Source organism: Petromyzon marinus, chromosome 5 (genome assembly GCF_048934315.1).
Source record: "Petromyzon marinus isolate PM22_M1 ecotype Great Lakes invasive population chromosome 5, UKy_Petmar_22M1.pri1.0, whole genome shotgun sequence".
In the NCBI taxonomy this organism is placed as follows: domain Eukaryota; kingdom Metazoa; phylum Chordata; class Hyperoartia; order Petromyzontiformes; family Petromyzontidae; genus Petromyzon; species Petromyzon marinus.
In genome coordinates this window covers 9,316,762-9,335,330 of record NC_133671.1, presented here as the reverse complement: position 1 = coordinate 9,335,330, position 18,569 = coordinate 9,316,762, and the positions used below count along the sequence as shown (strand labels likewise).

The following is an 18,569-nucleotide window of genomic DNA, read 5'->3' as shown; positions in this document are numbered from 1 at the left end:
TCACAATCCTCTGCGTCTGAGTCAGTGGACACGACTGATAAACCTGTAGAGCATGCAGGCGATGCAATGGAAGGACCCAGAAGCCAGGCTTAAAAGTGGAGGGTAAATTGGACTCATTGCAGACTTACATTTCTTGCACGAGGGACCGTGCCAAACAGCCTACGCCTCTGACCTGTATTGTGACCTGAGACAAGCCATCAGGATTGTTGGACAGGTCACACTCTCGATGAGACTCAGACAAATCGAAACCTGTCCAGAGTTTCCTTGCTAAAAAAAAACCCCTCATATCTACGAGGCTGCACTCTACTGAAGAGGTGCAGATAATAAATAATATAAACCGGTCCAGCGTTTTGTGCTTCCGCAAATATTGGGGGGTTTCAGGCCACGCTGCTGAAGAAACTGAAGGTCGAAACTGGTCGAGACTGTTCTGATAAAGAGTGGTGGCGCTTGGCAGAAGCATGCCAAGCAAAACATCAACTCAAAATCACCTCCGAATAAACATGAGCATCATTAAGTTTAAAAAGTGACTTATTCTATGATCTCTTTCCTCTCTGCATCTCTTATCTCACTACAACTCGATGTTTGTGCACAATAACATCTATTCTAAGATCGAAACAGGAGTCTTTCCCCACAACTCTGGCTGCCGTCTGATGATGCTGCTTGTAATTACCGGCGAAACGTCGTACTCAAATTGTTAATGTTGTGAGTTTACTCCCCAATACACCGGTTGCTGAACTAGTAACGAATTGGCACGTGTTATTATTTACGTGACAAACCTTATTAATTGGCTGTTTCGGGTGGTGGTGGGTTTAATGACACACTTATATTTAAACGATATAACCCAAAAATCTATTTTGGATATATCTTCTGTTAGCTCACTCGGACTTTATACATTGCGATGGGGGTGCCCCCCTAAAAAATAATGTCTTCATTGAGCCCCCAATGGGCCAGCATTCCCACTGCTGCTCAGACTAATGCAGCTGGAAAACATTTGCGTGGAAAGCTTTTTCATAGGCTGGTGGACTAACCAACAACGCATTACATTCGTCAATAATACTGATGTAAAAGGGAAATCATATATGCAACATGCGACGTTTCGTGCAATGGCCCTTCTTCATAAAACCAAGGGCCATTTCCCGAAACATTGCCCTTTTTTCAAGGCATTGTGTTATTGACGAATGTGTTTAAAGTGTTTTGTGATCTATGCTCGTACACCACTGCCAATGCAGCAGCAGCATCATCAAATAATTTGGACTAACCAGCTCATTTTATAAATTGTGTGCGAGGAAACAAACACTTTTTACATCAGGATTACGGAAGTGTATAATTTTCAGCCGCATGAGTTCAACAAAAGCAAAACTCTGGGACAGATTTGAGCATTCACTGTATCACCAGCGGTGAGTCAGGCTGGCTTAAATCCATGATGGTGAACTGCCACCCAGTAAACATGGAACGTTGAGTCAACGTTGGGTCCAACAATTGGCCCAACAACGTTGGCACGTTTACTGGGGCAAATAGTTACCGACAAGGACCCTTCTCTCTGTTCGATGTTGGGGGTCATAGTTCGCGAAACTATCCTATCTGGAGGATGATAATTAACAATTGTAACCTAATTTTTTTTACGTATAATTATTTATTGATAACATTTTTTTTTATCTCAATGCAATGGACGAACCGCTTATCTTTGCAATTAACATTATTTAATTTGCTACACGGATGATACCGTTTAGCTATCTTCCCGGCTATTTTACACGAGTGCCCGAGCACAGCAGCAACAATAAAACAATAACAAGTTAATATTGTAGGGGTCGAGTCCAGAGTCCTTCAGGTTTATTGCACAAATTAACAAAGGAGGCATTTAACGGTCCCAAACGAAACACGCGCGAGTCAAAAAAACAGTGGTCGTGTAACATGAAACAGTTCGGTATATTTGCAAGTAAGGGGCCGTCCATAAATGACGTCACGCACCTAGGGGGGAGGAGGGGGTCAGATATTTGTGACGATGTGTGACGAGGGAGGGGGGGGTTGAGAAATGTGACGTCACATCAAAATGCGTAACTTTAAATAAATATAGACAACACGTTCTACTTAATTAAATAGACGACTTTTAAAATAAATGTTTTCTCCTACAACATCAGAGTGCAGCGCCACATTAAATACGCGCTACAATGACAATAGTTTAAAGCGATTTGACATATATTTTATTGTTTCCCTTCAACGTGACTTTACCGAAAGAACCAAGAATACGATTTGAAGCATGTTTAATATATATTTTTTGGGGGGGGAGGGGGGCAGAGCTTTGTGACGTCATATTTGAGGGGGGTCTGACTTTTTGTGACGCCGTGTGACAAAGGAGGGGAGGGGGTCAAAAATCGTCCAAAATCGCGTGACGTCATTTATGGACAGCCCCTAAGCTTTAATATTGTAGTCGTGGTATGCAGGAAGTCGTGGGTTCGATCTCGACCCTCTGACGCCTGTATGTTTGTAGTTTTCGTGTTCTCACCGTGGTCATCCGGTCCTTCGCCCCCACGTTTAGAAACGCGCGTTTAGAACCTTTGGCCGCTATAAATGTCCACATGATAAGCCACTTCGTTGAGATATAAATTGTAGCCAGGTCGCTTCTGAAAAAAATATATCTACACAGCTAAGTGGGGCCTTAGCTGGTCAAATAAAAATATATATACAGTCTCTAGCCTAATAATAACATTATAAGTGAGCAACTAGTGGGAGTAAGAGGCACTGTTGTCGAGTTTAATCTTCGTGGGTGAGAGTTGGGATCACGGCGTTGTTGGTGTGGCCGTGGTGGGGTATCATCATCACCATCTCGATTTAAAGCTTTCGTGACCTTAGGGATTCATCTTCTTGGTTCTTTCGGTAAAATCACGTAGAAGGGAAAATAAAACATTATAAAATAAAAAATATGAAAATAAATAAAAATAAAATATTATGTTTTATGTTTTGTTACTTAATTATTTCCCTTCTACGTGACTTTACCGAAAGAACCAAGAAGATCATCATCTTCATCATGATCATCAGCAGTAGGAGTCGCTCGCACATCATCTTCATCATGATCATCAGCAGTAGGAGTCGCTCGAACATCACCATCATCTTCATCATCATAATCAGCAGTAAGAGTCGCTTGCTCATCATCATCTTCATCATCATGATCATCAGTAGGAGTCACTCGCACATCATCATCATCTTCATCATGATCAGCAGTAGGAGTCGGTCGCACATCATCATCATCTTCATCAGCAGTAGGAGTCGCTCGCACATCATCATCTTCATCATGATCAGCAGTAGGAGTCGCTCGCACATCATCATCTTCATCATGATCATCAGTAGGAGTCACTCGCACATCATGATCATCAGTAGGAGTCACTCGCACATCGTCATCATGATCAGCAGTAGGAGTCGCTCGCACATCATCATCTTCATCATGATCATCAGTAGGAGTCACTCGCACATCATCATCATGATCAGCAGTAGGAGTCGCTCGCACATCATCATGATCATCAGTAGGAGTCGCTCGCACATTATCATCATCTTCATCATCATGATCAGCAGTAGGAGTCGCTCGACATCATCATCTTCATCATCACGATCAGCAGTAGGAGTCGCTCGCACATCATCATCATCTTCATCATCATGATCATCATTAGGAGTCGCTCGCACATCATCATCTTCATCATGATGATCATCAGTAGGAGTCGCTCGCACATCATCATCATCTTCATCATGATGATCATCAGTAGGAGTCACTCGCACATCATCATCATGATCATCAGTAGGAGTCGCTCGCACATCATCATCTTCATCATCATGATCATCATTAGTAGGAGTCGCTCGCACATCATCATCTTCATCATCATGATCATCATTAGTAGGAATCACTCGCACATAATCTTCATCATGATCATGCTCATCATCAGTAGGAGTCGCTCGCACATCATCGTCCCGCACGTCCGTGCAAGCTGCGGCCGCTTGCCACATGAACCCCGTACATAAGGCACGCCGTCGCTGACCACCGGCGGATGTTTTGCATTTTCGTGTTAATTCGTTGTTGTTGTCGTCGTCGTAAGTGACAACAACGCGGTAGAAGTTTGCATGGTTGATTTTGTCACCACAGCACTGCGGTGTAGCTGAAGGGTGACGGACGCCCACCACCATCCCCCACCCCCCACGCCCGCAGCTCCTTGGCGTGGGGCCCAGCTCCAGGCTGCGGCGGGGAATCCAGGCAAGCACGGCCACTACGTGTAAGCGACTTTTTGTTCTTTCCCCTTCCTTGCGTTTAAGGCTGTGTTCGTGTGTGTGTTTTATTAAGCGCGGGTTGTCGCTCACTTGAGTTAATTTTGGCTGCTTAAAACCGTGACCTGTGCTTTAATACATTCGCGCTGGTTAACGTGCGCGTGTGTGTGTCTGTGTGTGTGTAAGTACATCATCAGAGTCGTGGTGCTTGTTGGGAGACTTTAGTGTTTGTGCGTTACTGTGACAATCTGTGCCTTGACAGGAATAGCAATTGTTATTATTATTATTGCGTAGTCGTTTATCGGTTCACTTGCTGGTCGTAGTTCCCACGCCGTGTCGGCCGTGGTGGTTGTTGTTGTTGTGGTAACCTTCACCACGTTGGTGTTGTTGTTTTGGTAACCTGCACCACGTTGTTGTTGTTGTGGTAACCTTCACTACGTTGTTGGGTGCAGGGATGAGAGGGCCGGGTTAGGAGCTGCCACTGTTTTCACATTATCCTCTCTCTCTCTGTGTATCACTCGCCACTGATGTTAGCCCATACACGCGAAGCCTCTGATCACAATTCAAACCTTGCTGGGTCACCCCGTGTCCACATATAAACCTCAACGCTCGTCCTACAAAGTACCATCATCGCAAGGGAGAAACGCAAACACAAATAGACACATCTTTGTTGTTATTGTTGTTGTTGCCAGCATTGAAACGGCAGTACGCCGTGTGGACCTGGAAACAAAATTTCCCTGTTCAAGAATACGCGGTAAGCCGCATTCGTTGACAGGTTTCAGTTTTAATTTATGTTTAGTATAGCCCCTGCGAGACATTCGGCTCTTGAATCGGGTGCAACCGCAACAAGCACAACAAAAACAAAAACACGAACAAGAAAAACATCTTAAAGTGACTACGCTGCAAACAGAAAAATCCAGGAGAAACTCAGCAAAGTCTAACAGAAAAAGCATCGTTCACCAACGCTGTGCGCAAAATTCTCAGTGGGATGCAAGTCAAACAACAATAACAACAACCATAAGACAATTAGGATTAAAGTTATCAGTCTAACTCTCTCCTGCAACAAACTAATATGGCTAAACCAAAACGTTTTCGAAATCGCCAAAATAAAGCTATAAAAGCGATGTAACAGTGATCATAGGAACTGTGATTTCAATTTTACAATAAACGATATACACATAACATGTACTACCAAACTTAGCAGCCATAACTGGCTGCATGAGTCACTCCATCACAGCAGTAGTATCAGTAGTAGTATCAGCAGTAGTATCAGCAGTAGTATCAGTAGTAGTATCAGTAGTAGTATCAGCAGTAGTATCAAGCAGTAGTATCAGTAGCAGTATCAAGCAGTAGTATCAGCAGTAGTATCAAGCAGTAGTATCAGTAGCAGTATCAAGCAGTAGTATCAGTAGTATCAGTATCAGTATCAAGCAGTAGTATCAGCAGCAGTATCAGCAGTAGTATCAAGCAGTAGTATCAGTATCAAGCAGTAGTATCAGCAGTAGTATCAGTATCAAGCAGTAGTATAAGTAGCAGTATCAAGCAGTAGTATCAGTAGTAGTAGCAAGCAGTAGTATCAGTATCAAGCAGTAGTATCAGTAGTAGTATCAAGCAGTAGTATCAGTATCAAGTAGTAGTATCAGTGGCAGTATCAAGCAGTAGTATCAGTAGTAGTATCAAGTAGTAGTATCAGTAGCAGTGTCAAGCAGTAGTATCAGTAGTAGTATCAAGCAGTAGTATAAGTAGCAGTATCAAGCAGTAGTATCAGCAGTAGTATCAGTAGTAGTATCAGTATCAAGCAGTAGTATCAGCAGTAGTATCAGTAGCAGTATCAAGCAGTAGTATCAGCAGTAGTATCAGTATCAAGCAGTAGTATCAGTAGTAGTATCAAGCAGTAGTATAAGTAGCAGTATCAAGCAGTAGTATCAGTAGTAGTATCAAGCAGTAGTATCAGTATCAAGTAATAGTATCAGTAGCAGTATCAAGCAGTAGTATCAGTAGTAGTATCAAGTAGTAGTATCAGTAGCAGTGTCAAGCAGTAGTAGTAGTATCAGTGGCAGTATCAAGCAGTAGTATCAGTAGTAGTATCAGTAGCAGTGTCAAGCAGTAGTATCAGTAGTAGTATCAGTAGCAGTATCAAGCAGTAGTATCAGCAGTAGTATCAGTAGCAGTATCAAGCAGTAGTATCAAGTAGTAGTATCAGTAGCAGTATCAAGCAGTAGTATCAGTAGCAGCATCAGTAGCAGTAGTATCAGTAGCAGTATCAAGCAGTAGTATCAGTAGCGGTATCAAGCAGTAGTATCAAGTAGTGGTATCAGTAGCAGTAGTATCAAGCAGTAGTATCAGTAGTAGTATCAATCAGTAGTATCAGTAGCAGTATCAAGCAGTAGTATCAAGCAGTAGTATCAGTAGCAGTATCAAGCAGTAGTATCAGTAGTAGTATCAGTAGCAGTATCAAGCAGTAGTATCAGTATCAAGCAGTAGTATCAGTAGCAGTATCAAGCAGTAGTATCAGTAGCAGTAGTATCAGTAGCAGTATCAAGTAGTAGTATCAGTAGCAGTATCAATCAGTAGTATCAGTAGCAGTATCAATCAGTAGTATCAGTAGCAGTATCAATCAGTAGTATCAGTAGTATCAATCAGTAGTATCAGTAGCAGTATCAATCAGTAGTATCAGTAGCAGTATCAAGCAGTAGTATCAGTAGCAGTATCAAGCAGTAGTATCAGCAGTAGTATCAGTAGCAGTATCAAGCAGTAGTATCAGTATCAAGCAGTAGTATCAGTAGCAGTATCAAGCAGTATCAGTAGTAGTATCAGTAGCAGTATCAGTAGTATCAGTAGCAGTATCAAGCAGTAGTATCAGTATCAAGCAGTAGTATCAGTAGCAGTATCAAGCAGTATCAGTAGTAGTATCAGTAGCAGTATCAGTAGTAGTATCAGTAGCAGTATCAAGCAGTAGTATCAGTAGCAGTATAAGGTGTGGGCCGGAGTTCATTATGTGGTCACGCAAAACCACTGCACCACCACCCAGCCCATCGTCTTATTCGGTCCTCGCAAAACAGAAATCTTACTTACAGTCCACAGTAGAGTGCTTAACACGTGTAACGTGTGGGGGGCTGTGTTGTGTGGACTCGCATGCTGTATGTAGCACGTACAAGGGGTAGAGGCGCAGCCCTGCAATTGCCTGCTCACGCTACAGCTGGCGGAAGGTCTGTCACTGGAGGGAACTCTCAGTTTATTTTTTTTCAGTTTATTTATTTTTGGTATAGCCCTGTGAGCCACTCGGCTCTTGAATCGGGTGCAACCACAACAAACAAAAACACGAACAAGAAAAACATCTTAAAGTGACTACGTGACTGTGCAAACAGAAAATACATGAAAAAACCAGCAAAATATTCCTGATGAAAGCAAACCATCTCGAGAGCGACTCTCAATGGTATTTGGTCAAAACTTCCTATCCCATGTTATATTACTATGCTCTATGTAGCGGTTCTTTGAAAATGATTTGTTGACTTTTTTTTATTTGCAAAATATATAATGAGTGGTAATAGGTTTTTACCCTTTTATCTGGCAACAAAACTGACACCGTTATACATGGGATAATGTTTGCATTAACCACAACACTTGCGGTCAAAATGCAAACAAAAAGACAACTCTGATAATGTATGCACTGTCCTTGAAATTGATTGGTCCACACCCGAGACAGCTTTTCTTAGAGCCTAGTCTCACATGGTGTTGGACCAGAGTGAGCATGGTACGACTGATTTTGGTTCCACCGAATCAAATGCCTTTCCATTGTCGATAAAAGCCTGGCACAATTGATGTTTTTGACATTCGTTTGTTTGGCTTTTCTAGGGTGTAGACGCCCATGTGGTAAGTTGAATTATATTCTGAACTATTCACATTCCTGGCCTCGTAGGAACAAGATGTTAATGGGTCTAATCCTTGAAACCATTTTTATCTCATATTTTTTAACCCAAGAATTATTCCACCATTGAGTCATTTCACGTCTTTGAAAACATAATTAAAACGGTCTGCTAATTTGGTATCAACAGCCATTCCCACTTACATATGTATGTTGAACTTATTTCGCACCGTATGTAGGTGTGGGTTCCCATCACTTCGTTGATGATGTCCACAGTTATTCCATGTAATTCGTGGGGGAGCGTAGCTTTCTTTTACACTTCCAAGGAAGGAGATTTGAAATCGGATAAAACTGCATTAAAGTGATGGAAGATGCCATAATGAAGAGTGGGAGCAAAAAGGACCATCTAGATTGTTGGATTAGAAAATGTTTTTTTTGTTGTTAAGACCGTATCATGACATTTAATTGAAGCAGAATGTTAAAGCTAGTTGAGGAATTGTGTGCATATCTCTTTAGAAAGAAAATAATATCTGAGGAAAATTCCACACGTCACATCTCAAGAAGTAACCACTGTCTGTGGAGTACTGTATATGTATTATATATTGGAGCGTGCCACTACAATGTGGGGCCTTACCATCAGCCCAATCAAAACGAAGCACCTGCCTGGGTATTTTATGTCATCAACCACTCCACTCTCTCAACTACCCCATTGGTGGGGTAGTTGTGGAGTGGATAGGTTTTCATACCTGGGCAGTGTGCTTATGACCAGCTCTGGTTTGGCAGCAGAGGCCTTACTCCAAATCAGTTGAGCGGCATTATCTTATCATCAGCTGCCTAATGCTGTGTGGAAGCTACCTGGTCTGTCGCTGCACACGAAGCTTCGGGTCTTGTGGGCCACAGTCATGCCCTATGCTTGAAAAATGTGGACCCCCGAATGGAACATGTGTTAGAAACATTTAGGCTGGCCTGCCTACAATCCATCCTGGGTTTTTACCAGGCTGGGTTATGTGAGGAGCTCACAAATCCTCGTAAGATCTGGACACAGTCACATCGATGATCTCCTCCGGCAGGCAAAGCTGCGTTGGCTGGGTCATGTAGCCCACATGCCCAGCCACCGCATGCCCAAACAGCTTTTGTTCGGCTGGATAGAGGTGACTAAATGGGCACGGCACGGGCCAGGGAAGAGATGGAGTGATGTGGTACAAGAGGATGTGGAGCTGAGTGAACTTGCCAATAACTGGTACCAGCGGTGTCAAGATTGGCCTCTGTGGAGGAGGCTCATAAAGGACGCTACTGGGCAGTTGGAGGCAGTTGCCCTCCAGCAACAACGGATGGCAGAGGGAGCGACGCTCACAACAATGAGCAGAGCACTGGGTGCCTAAAACACATGTAGTTGGCACAGTAAGGAGCACAAGTAGTGCATTGGCCAGTCTCAGTCAACCCATAGCACCTGGGTCTGTCGCATGACCTGCCAACGGGCGTTCGACACTTCACGTGCCCTTAAAGTGCACATAGACTGGCACAAGCGCCGTGGTGACGTCACCGCCACTTAGTGGCGAATGTCGGTTGTTGTATATGTGTGTTTGCCACGTTGCCATAGGCAGATGAGGGGCTGCGTGCTCGGCAGTGCAGCAACATCCATTATTGTACTTTACTATGCTCCCACGTCTATGCTCCCCACCTTGACCAACCAGCACTGACCATCCTGCTGAAGTATAGTCAAATAACCCCAATCATCACCCACATGGGGAGATCCTCGTCCAGCGGTGGATTGACATAATGGCTGTATACATGTGTGCAGAAGTATGCATGGACGTGCAATGTGAGTGTGTATAAATACATGTGATTTTATATGTGAATGAGAAGGCATTCAAGTGTGTGCAAGTGTATTACTATGCAGGGGTCGTTGTGTATACCTGTACGTGTACGTGTCTGGGTAGGCTTGTGTGCATTTATACTATCTGTGTACAATGTATGCTATGCGTATTATGAGTGGTTATGGCGTGCGTGTATGATGTGTAGTTTTATTTGTGTGCATGTGTATTAAGCCTTGTGCCCTAATGTGTGTTTATGAGATTATAATGTTGCTGCACCATTACAGTCAACAGCAGGTAACAGCCGAAGTAAAACGTGTATATGTATGTATGTGAGAGCAGTAGGGTAGCAGTTAGCGCGCTGCGTTACGAACCTAGCGACCCGAGTTGAATTCCCCCTCATGACCACCATCGGATCGGTGACAAATATCTGAACCGGTCCTGGACCTCCCCGAGGTAGATTCAACCTCAAATGAGTATCTGGTCCGGTGTGTAAACATTGCCACTAGGGAGACAAAGGCCAACCACCCCTCGTGTGCCGTACCAGCCTTCGGAAACTTAACCATAGTGGGCAGGCTTGGGTAAAACTCCATGGCTAGGAGTCAGAGCCATTCCCTGTTCATCTTTGGCTGTGACAAGAATAACCTCTGGCCACATCACACACACACACATGTTTTTTCGACCACGTAGCTTGAGAAGCTTTCCATGGCTGTACTAGTGAAATTCCCATCTAATACAGATGCCATGGCAGGTGAATCGATGCTCGGGTGCAGTCAAGGCATTGCTCGCTACTGATCAACGATCTAATATTTTCTGCTCGCTCTAAGGACTCGGAGATTGCTGCTCACGCTGGAACTTGCCACCTTCCTGGGTACTTTTGTGCTATCAAACACTCCACTACCCCAACTCTCCATGGGTCACGGGGGTGGTCATGGGGTGGTTATGGACAGGTTTCCATACTTCGGCAGTGTGACCACAACAGTGGAGGTTTCACCCCAAATCAGTGAAGCAGCATTATATTTGCACTGGCTTTGTGCGTAGCGACAGGTTTGTCGCTACGCACAAAGCTCTGGGGCTTTTCAACAACGATCATGCTCTCTATGTTTACAAAAAGTGAAACCTGCTTACTGGAACACCTGCGACAGCTCGAAACATTGAGGCTAGCCTCCCTGTAGATTTGAAGCTTTCGTGACTGCAAGGATCCATACTCCTGGATCCTTGCAGTCACGAAAGCTTCAAATCTAGAATTGATAGCCTCTACGGGGAGGGTTTTCACCTATCTGTTAGAGCTTTTAACAGACAACGAGACAAGAAGTCACAGCTCATCGGATGAAGGCCACTTGTGTTGTGGCCGAAACGTCGTGATTTTTTTATTATTTTTTACCTACGTGACTTTACCGAATATAACCAAAGAGTATAGCCTCCCTGTCTTCCATCCTGGGTGTGACCATTCGGAATGCCTATCAATCGTTTATCCTCTTGTGTGATATGTACATCTCCTACACTATTATCTCATATTGTTGCTTTTATACATTTATATCTCTTCTGTATCTTCTTCATCTCCTTGCCATACGGCTCATATCTAAACACATACATCTTTGTGCACCTCGCGGCGAGTTCTCTGTTGTCTTACTAAATGGGTCTCCTGTCTGCATCTTTAGCTATCATATCGAATTACACCTCTATCTTGTTTGCATCTCTCTCTTCTATAGGTGTCTTATTTTGTATGTTAGGAATTTATCAGAAAAATGCGTATGTCCATATTGCACTGGGCGAGTTGGTGGATACTTTCAGTAATTATAGTCAACCATGATGAGTCCTCTCGGGGGTTTCCTGCCTTCAGGAGGCAGGATGCAGGCACAGCCGCAATTTTAAGAGGGCCCAAATTCTCTTTTGGCAAAAAAACTAGTCAATGGCAATGTTTTGTCAATGAATAATGAAATGGATGCATCATCACAGCTCGCATTTATTTTCTCTGCTATGCTGTTCAAAGCACCTTGTCTAAATTGAAAACTCATTTCGTTCTGAATTTAAAACGAATTTCTTGAAATCTGCGTTTTGTGTTTAGTTTGTTGTCGTTCCCCCACACCATCGATTAGCATGGTTGGGTACGTATAGTGCGAAAGAAGTTCAGCATACTTTACAACTTTTTAAGGCCCACTGGGCTGTATCGCCCTGTTTTTAGAAGCGACCTTGCCACAAATGATAGCGCATGTGGAAATGTATTGTAGCCAAATACTCTAAATGCATGTTTCTATATTTGGAGGGAAAACCGGATGACCCGGATAAAATTCCACGCCACCACAGGGAAAACATGCAAACTCCACATATATAGGCGTCAGTGTCGGAGTCGAACCGATGACCTCATGTATACCAGGCGAGGTTGTTAACTTCTCGCCACTGTGGCACCCTTATACATACATCTCTCTGTTCTAATTGACTTAATCACATTTGAATACACTTTACTATTCAGCCTCAAATTCACATCAAGCTGTTCGCCTAATACTGGTGTTTGGTGTTGGGCAGAATAGTAAAGGGTGCTCGTCAATGCACCTCGTGTGTATGTGCTCTCCCCTGTGTGTGTGTTTACAGGTGTGGGGAGCAAGCCCCAATGTGGTTTCAGGAAAGGGCAGTCCTGCATAGATGCCATATTTTCTGTCCGTCTGCTACAGCAGAGATGTAGGGAATTCCAACAAGACCTACATCTCTACTTTATTGAACTGGCCAAGGCCTATGATACCATCAGTAGGCCTGGGCTCTGGGTTGTTCTTCGTGCTTTCGGAGTCCCTGACCCTCTGCTCACGATCATTAAGGACCTTCAGGATGGTAAGTGGGCCCGGGTAAAACTACGTGGCTAGGAGTCTGAGCCATTCCCTGTTCACCTTGGGGTGTGACAGGGATGTCATCTGGCTCCCACATTATGTAACATCTATATCGACCACGTAGTTCGTGAAGCCTTCGATGGCCGTACCAGAGCAATTTCCATCTGGTACAGATCAAATGTGACGCTGATCGATGCCTGGGTGCGGTCAAGGGATGGCTCCCTATTGGTCAACAGTGTTACGTATGCCGATGATCTGGTAATTGCTGCTCACTCAGAAGAGGAGTTGGAGGTGCTACTGCTGAACCTGGAGCGTGCCACTAAGAGGTGGGGCCTTACCATCAGCCCCACCAAAACTGAGCACCTGCCTGGGCATTTTGTACCATCAGACACTCCACCCCCAAAACTCCCAATTGGTGATGGGGCAGTTGTGGAGAGTTTCCCATACCCGGGCAGTGCGCTCATGACCGGCTCTGGTTTGACAGCAGAGGTCTCACTCTGAATCAGTCGAGTGGCATCTTATCATCGGTTGCGTAACGCTGTGTGGAAGCTACCTGGTCTGTCACTCCACACGAAGCTTCAGGTCTTCTCAGCCACAGTCATGCCCTCCCTTCTCTTTGCTTGTGAAACGTGGACCCCCCTAATGTAACATCTTCACCGGTTATAAAAATTTAGGCTGGCCTGCCTACGACCATCCTGTGCTTAAAATCATCGTAAGATATGGACACAGTCACATCGGTGAGCTCCTCCGGCAGGCAAGGCTGCGTTGGCTGGGTCATGTAGCCCGCATGCCCAGCCACCGCATGCCGAAAGAGCTTTTGTTCGGCCGGATCGAGGGGGCCAAACGGGCGCGGCACGGGCTAGGGAAGAGATGGAGTAATGTGGTACAGGAGGACGTGGAGCTGAGTGGACTTGCCAATGACTGGTACCAGCGGTGTCAAGATCGGCCTCTGTGGAGAAGGCTCGTGAAGGACGCTACTGGGCAGTTGGAGGCAGTCGCCCTTCAACAACAACGGAGAGCGGAGGAGCGACGCTCACAACTACGAGCGGAGCGCCGGGTGGCTAAAGCAGAGCAAGTTGGAACAGTAGGGGGCACAGGTAGTGCATCACATAGTCATCTGTCCGTCGACCCGTGGCACCTGGATCTGCCCCGTGACCTCCTGGCAGCGGGCGTTCGACACTTTACGTGGCCTCAACGTGCACATAGCCTGGCACAAGCGCCATGGTGGCGTCACCGCCACTTAGTGGCGAACTGTACATAGCCAACTGTGCCCTAGGAGGTGTGGGAGTGTGGCGGTTAGTGCGCTGCGCTTCGAACCTGGGGACCCGAATTCGATTCCCGCTCACGGTCAACACCAGTGACGATTATCTGAATCGGTCCTGGGCCTCGCCTAGGTCGACTCAGCCTCAAATGCGTGCCCGGTGGGGTGTGTAAACATCACCACTGGGGAGACTACGGCATGGTTCAGGCCACTCACCACTTCGTGCGCTGTGCCGGCCTTCATAGGTGCTCGCGAACAGCACTTGTCCCAACAGTCTGTTAAAGCTCTACGGGGGTCTGTTGTTTTTTTTGTTGCTGACGGGTGTCGCCTCTTTATACCGTAATGTGTGTATAAGCGTTTCGGGTTCACGTTTATTTTGTTTAACCAGGTGAGCACTTGAGAGCATCATCTGCCAGATTGAGCCGAGTCACCAAAATGACACAATCAAAAACAAAGTACAGCAACGAAGTAAGAAAAACACCACATCACACGAGGAGGATATGTGTAAGGGTTTGTGTTATAACACCAATGCCTGAGGAGGTGTCTGTTATGTATAACATAGCATCCATATGTATACGTGTGTATGTGTATGTATTTTCGCATATGGGGAGCGGCAGTGTTGTTGTTCACACACTTGGCTACGAAGTTTGTTAAGGGCTTACCCCGAACCAAAACCCCCCTAGCCTATAACTCCCCAGGGGACAGGGGACTGTGATCCCTACTACCCGGCTAACTCGGCTCTCCTCCCTGCCCCGGGCCCGGGACTACCCCAACCTCGGCCGGTCGGGCGGAGAAGCCTCCCGTCGCCTCATGTGAGGATCAACTACCCCGAGTCCCCACTCCTACCCCCGACGACCCCAGGTTATATCCCGGGTCCCCCTTTAAATACCCCCCCCCCTCCGGGGGCATGATGTCGCCATCCCCCAAGGTCCGCCTGACGTCACGTCCTGCGATGCCACTCTCCGTCACCCACTACTCCCCTACACATGTAACATTGCGTCTGTCCGTGAATGTGTGCACATAACCTTTAGTCAACAGTATGACTAAAAAGGTTATAGATCACAAGACAGCATGTTACCTTTACAGTGTACAGGACAGATTGTGAACTCGTCAAAAACAAGGCGTGCAATGTTGTATTGGATGTTACTTAACAATAACAAAGGGCCAGACGTTAAAGGTGAATTTCCAATAAGAGCCATTCATGCGTCATTATTACACATGTACTTATGACCACAATGATACCGAGACATCTTGTAAACTATATGTTCCAAGAGAGCCTTCCTGGAGAAATATTTAATAACTAAACAACAAAACAAGGACGTGGTTTTGTCTTAAGTGGGCTTGAGCAGGACATCGCTGGAAGGGATGATGGCCGTTGGGTGAGACAGGTGATGGATTGACGGCCGAAGGAGAGACCTTGGCTGAGAGGACGACCACCGCGGAGATGGAGCAATGAGATCAGTTCGTGTGCAGGTGTGAGATGCTTTATTCCATTGTAAGACCTTTGGAAACCGCGGTGGTGTGGTGAGGTCCCTTTGTCAATTCGTGCATTGGCAAAGGGCCCATTACTCGTGCCTCGATGTTGCTGTGTGAATAGCGAAATTCCTGTGCAATAATAGCAATCTAGCCTGGTGGTGGTTGTAGTTAGAGTGCATGCATGACTTATAATATCTATCAGAAGCTTGTGAGTTCATATCCCGGTTGCGAGTCAGCTCGGCACAATATTCGCACTTTAGGTGGCAGTAAAGTCGAGGTTGTGCTATGGATGGACTGGTCTCTTCCATTAAAATGTGGAATTATCTCCACTGGCTCAGAAATGCGAACAGAGGTTATCACTGCATCCATGCTTGATTGAGACTGAAGACTCAGAATTGACTTTGTTTAAGTTGGTAATGCATTTTTAAATGCAAACCCTGACAGCTGCTGGTATACATTTTGGGCGCTTTTAATTTACAAATATTAAGGACAAAAGAAATTTCAAAAAAGAAATACGTACAACAGGATGATAATGGCCCATCCCTGACGATTCGGTGATTTTTTTATATTTAGGGGGTTGCGATTCGTTTCAAGAATCTAATCTTTATTTGAACAAATTATTTCATGATAGCGCATTGGCAGTGGTGCAGAAGCACACAAGACACGTACACAAATCGACACGTTCGTCAATGACATTGCCCTAAAACGAAAATATATAATGGGTGTATAAGAGACGACGTTTCGGGCAACGGCCCTCTTCACAGCACATCACAGCACGTAACTTCTCTGGCCCCTCTATGTGCTTGAAGAAGGGTCATTGCCCAAAACGTTGCCTATTACATATATATGTATATTTTTAAGGGCACAATGTTATTGATGCATTTGTATAGTTTTTTTTACTGTTTGTGTTACCACCTCGTTCTCACCGTCTCCTTTGCGGCGTTTTTATTCTGCTGCGTTTTGTACAGTTGTGTAACGTCAACATCCTGTTTGATCGGTCCAAAACACATTGCATCTAACTGTAGGTATCATGAGCTATGAGAAGGAACTCTTGAGCTGCACAGGACTGTATCGATACGAATGAACGAACGAATGGATCTATCGTACGTCGACTCTAAAATGTAGAGCATTTTCATCAACCTGTGCCGACCGGCGTGGTGCAGTATGGTCAAACAACCTCCACGACCGACTCGGCGTGATGAGGCCTGAATCCAGTCATGGATTGACACCGTGTGCAGCGCGTTTGCAGTGCGTACATTTAATTATTTCATTGAAGAGAATAGACCAATTTGATTCTGTAAAATTGCTTTAAGCGAATCATCAGTTGTCAACAGCCGTTGTGTAAGTGAACCAACTGGTCCAGTTTGTTTTTTTCTGCCACTGCCAGCTTTCTTGGTTAACCATGCTGCCCAACGCCGCTGTAAAGATTACAAGGTCGACAGCATTCAGTGCCATGGTGTCGACGGTGTCACACCAGGAGATGGGTGGGATGGGCAGGATGGTTGATGCCCGACTCGATTTTGTGGTCCTGAACCAGTGATGGATATTCCACATTGTTCTGGCAAGGGCAGGTGCATCCTGACCTAATACAGCAATCACTGTGGAATTATCTGCACCGAGTGGTGATTCTTATTTGGTTCTTTCTGTCGTCCCGACAGTTCTGTTCTTTCACCTGAAAAAGGCTGCTTGTGTTGTGGCCGAAACGTCGTGAGAATTTTATTGTGTTATTTTATTATTTTATTCTCATTCTACGTGACTTTACCGAAAGAACCAAAGAAGATGAATCCTTGCAGTTACGAAAGCTTTAAATCGAGTGGTGATTGTTTACCGACCTGGGAGGCCTGATGATGATATTGCCAATGCTGGTGATGATGTTGATGATGGCAACAGTGCGTCTGATATGATGATGATGATGCTGCTGCTGCATGTAGTAGTGTTGATGATCTATATGACTACATTGCTACTGATGATGCAGGAGATGATGATGATGATGACAGCAGCAATACTGCTGCTCGAGCTGCTTGGGATAGTGATCATGGCTACGACAATGCAGATATGATGATACTTGTGTTAATGCTCACAATGCTAGTAGTCGTGGTGACAGTACTGACCATGCTGGTCGAGATGATGAAGATGGTGATAATGTTGACCATTTTCGAATTAAGGAGCAGCATGATGCTTGTGGCAGTGCTGTTGATGCATTAATAATGATAATGACAACTACTATCTACGTGACTTTACCGAAAGAACCAAGAATACAACTACAATTCAGCTAATGCTTCTGAAGATATTTGCGATTAAGATGATAGTGATGGTGATGACGCTGTTGGTGGTCGTCAGTGAGCCCCGACTGGAATGTAAACTCGTGACCTCGTTGCTGTGAGCTCTGTTCCTAGACATCTCGACCGTGGTGCACATAACACAATACCGCACGCGTTGCCACTAATGTGGCATGCACACAGCAGTGTCTGTGTGTCTTCAAAATACCGGACTCATTTGGGAGCGGGGTGCACGAGTGTATCCATGAACTTAAAATCCCACTGTTGCCATTAAGGCCAAAGTGTGTGCATTTTACACCTTCGAGTGATATGTAAATAGCATTTTTTTATATATATCTCTACAATATTTTACAAAATGTGTAAACCAGTGTAAAAGAAAGGTCAAAATAAAACCACGAACCAAAAAAAGAATCGGCCAATTCTGGATGAGACAATGCAATTTGCCAGAGTTTGGCTGCCGTGGGGGGGGTACAGTCTGAAGCTGGGACTGCCCAGCCAATGACCTTTCTGTGCGCCGTGAGGAGTCGCCGATCATCAACAAGTTGACTGCCTTGGATGTTTGAGCTTTGTGAGCTATGCGAGTGCAATGTTCAGTTTGTTTTCATTCGTGTTCAACTTTTATGGTTTGCCCAAAAATAAGTCCCCTGACATATGAGACACCTATATACCCGCCCACATTAGTTCAAGAACTGTACGTTCATCAGCCAGTGTCTATCCACTGCTGGATGAAGGCCACCCCAAAGCTATCGCCGTCGCTCGCAGTCCAGTGCTGCTACCGCCCATCTCGCTGCTGCACACCGACTG

The 18,569-nt window shown here is 45.1% G+C and overlaps 1 protein-coding gene across 3 annotated transcripts in view; it reads left to right on the top strand.

Annotated features, from left to right (window-relative positions):
• The first annotated feature begins 3,002 nt into the window (after window positions 1-3,002).
• The window catches only part of SLC35E2B (solute carrier family 35 member E2B), a 38,600-nt gene continuing 23,033 nt past the window's right edge, over window positions 3,003-18,569 (top strand). Inside the window, exons 1-2 of one of the 3 annotated variants that reach the window (XM_076061282.1) lie at window positions 3,003-4,009; window positions 4,130-4,256. Coding sequence is in view for 1 of the 3 variants with exons in the window: in XM_076061270.1 (XP_075917385.1) it covers window positions 15,463-15,483 (21 nt within the window). In the remaining 2 variants the exon portion in view is untranslated. Of the gene's footprint in view, window positions 4,257-14,920; window positions 15,484-18,569 lie in introns of those variants that run through there. The other 2 variants (XM_032946883.2, XM_076061270.1) reach the window with 2 other exon arrangements.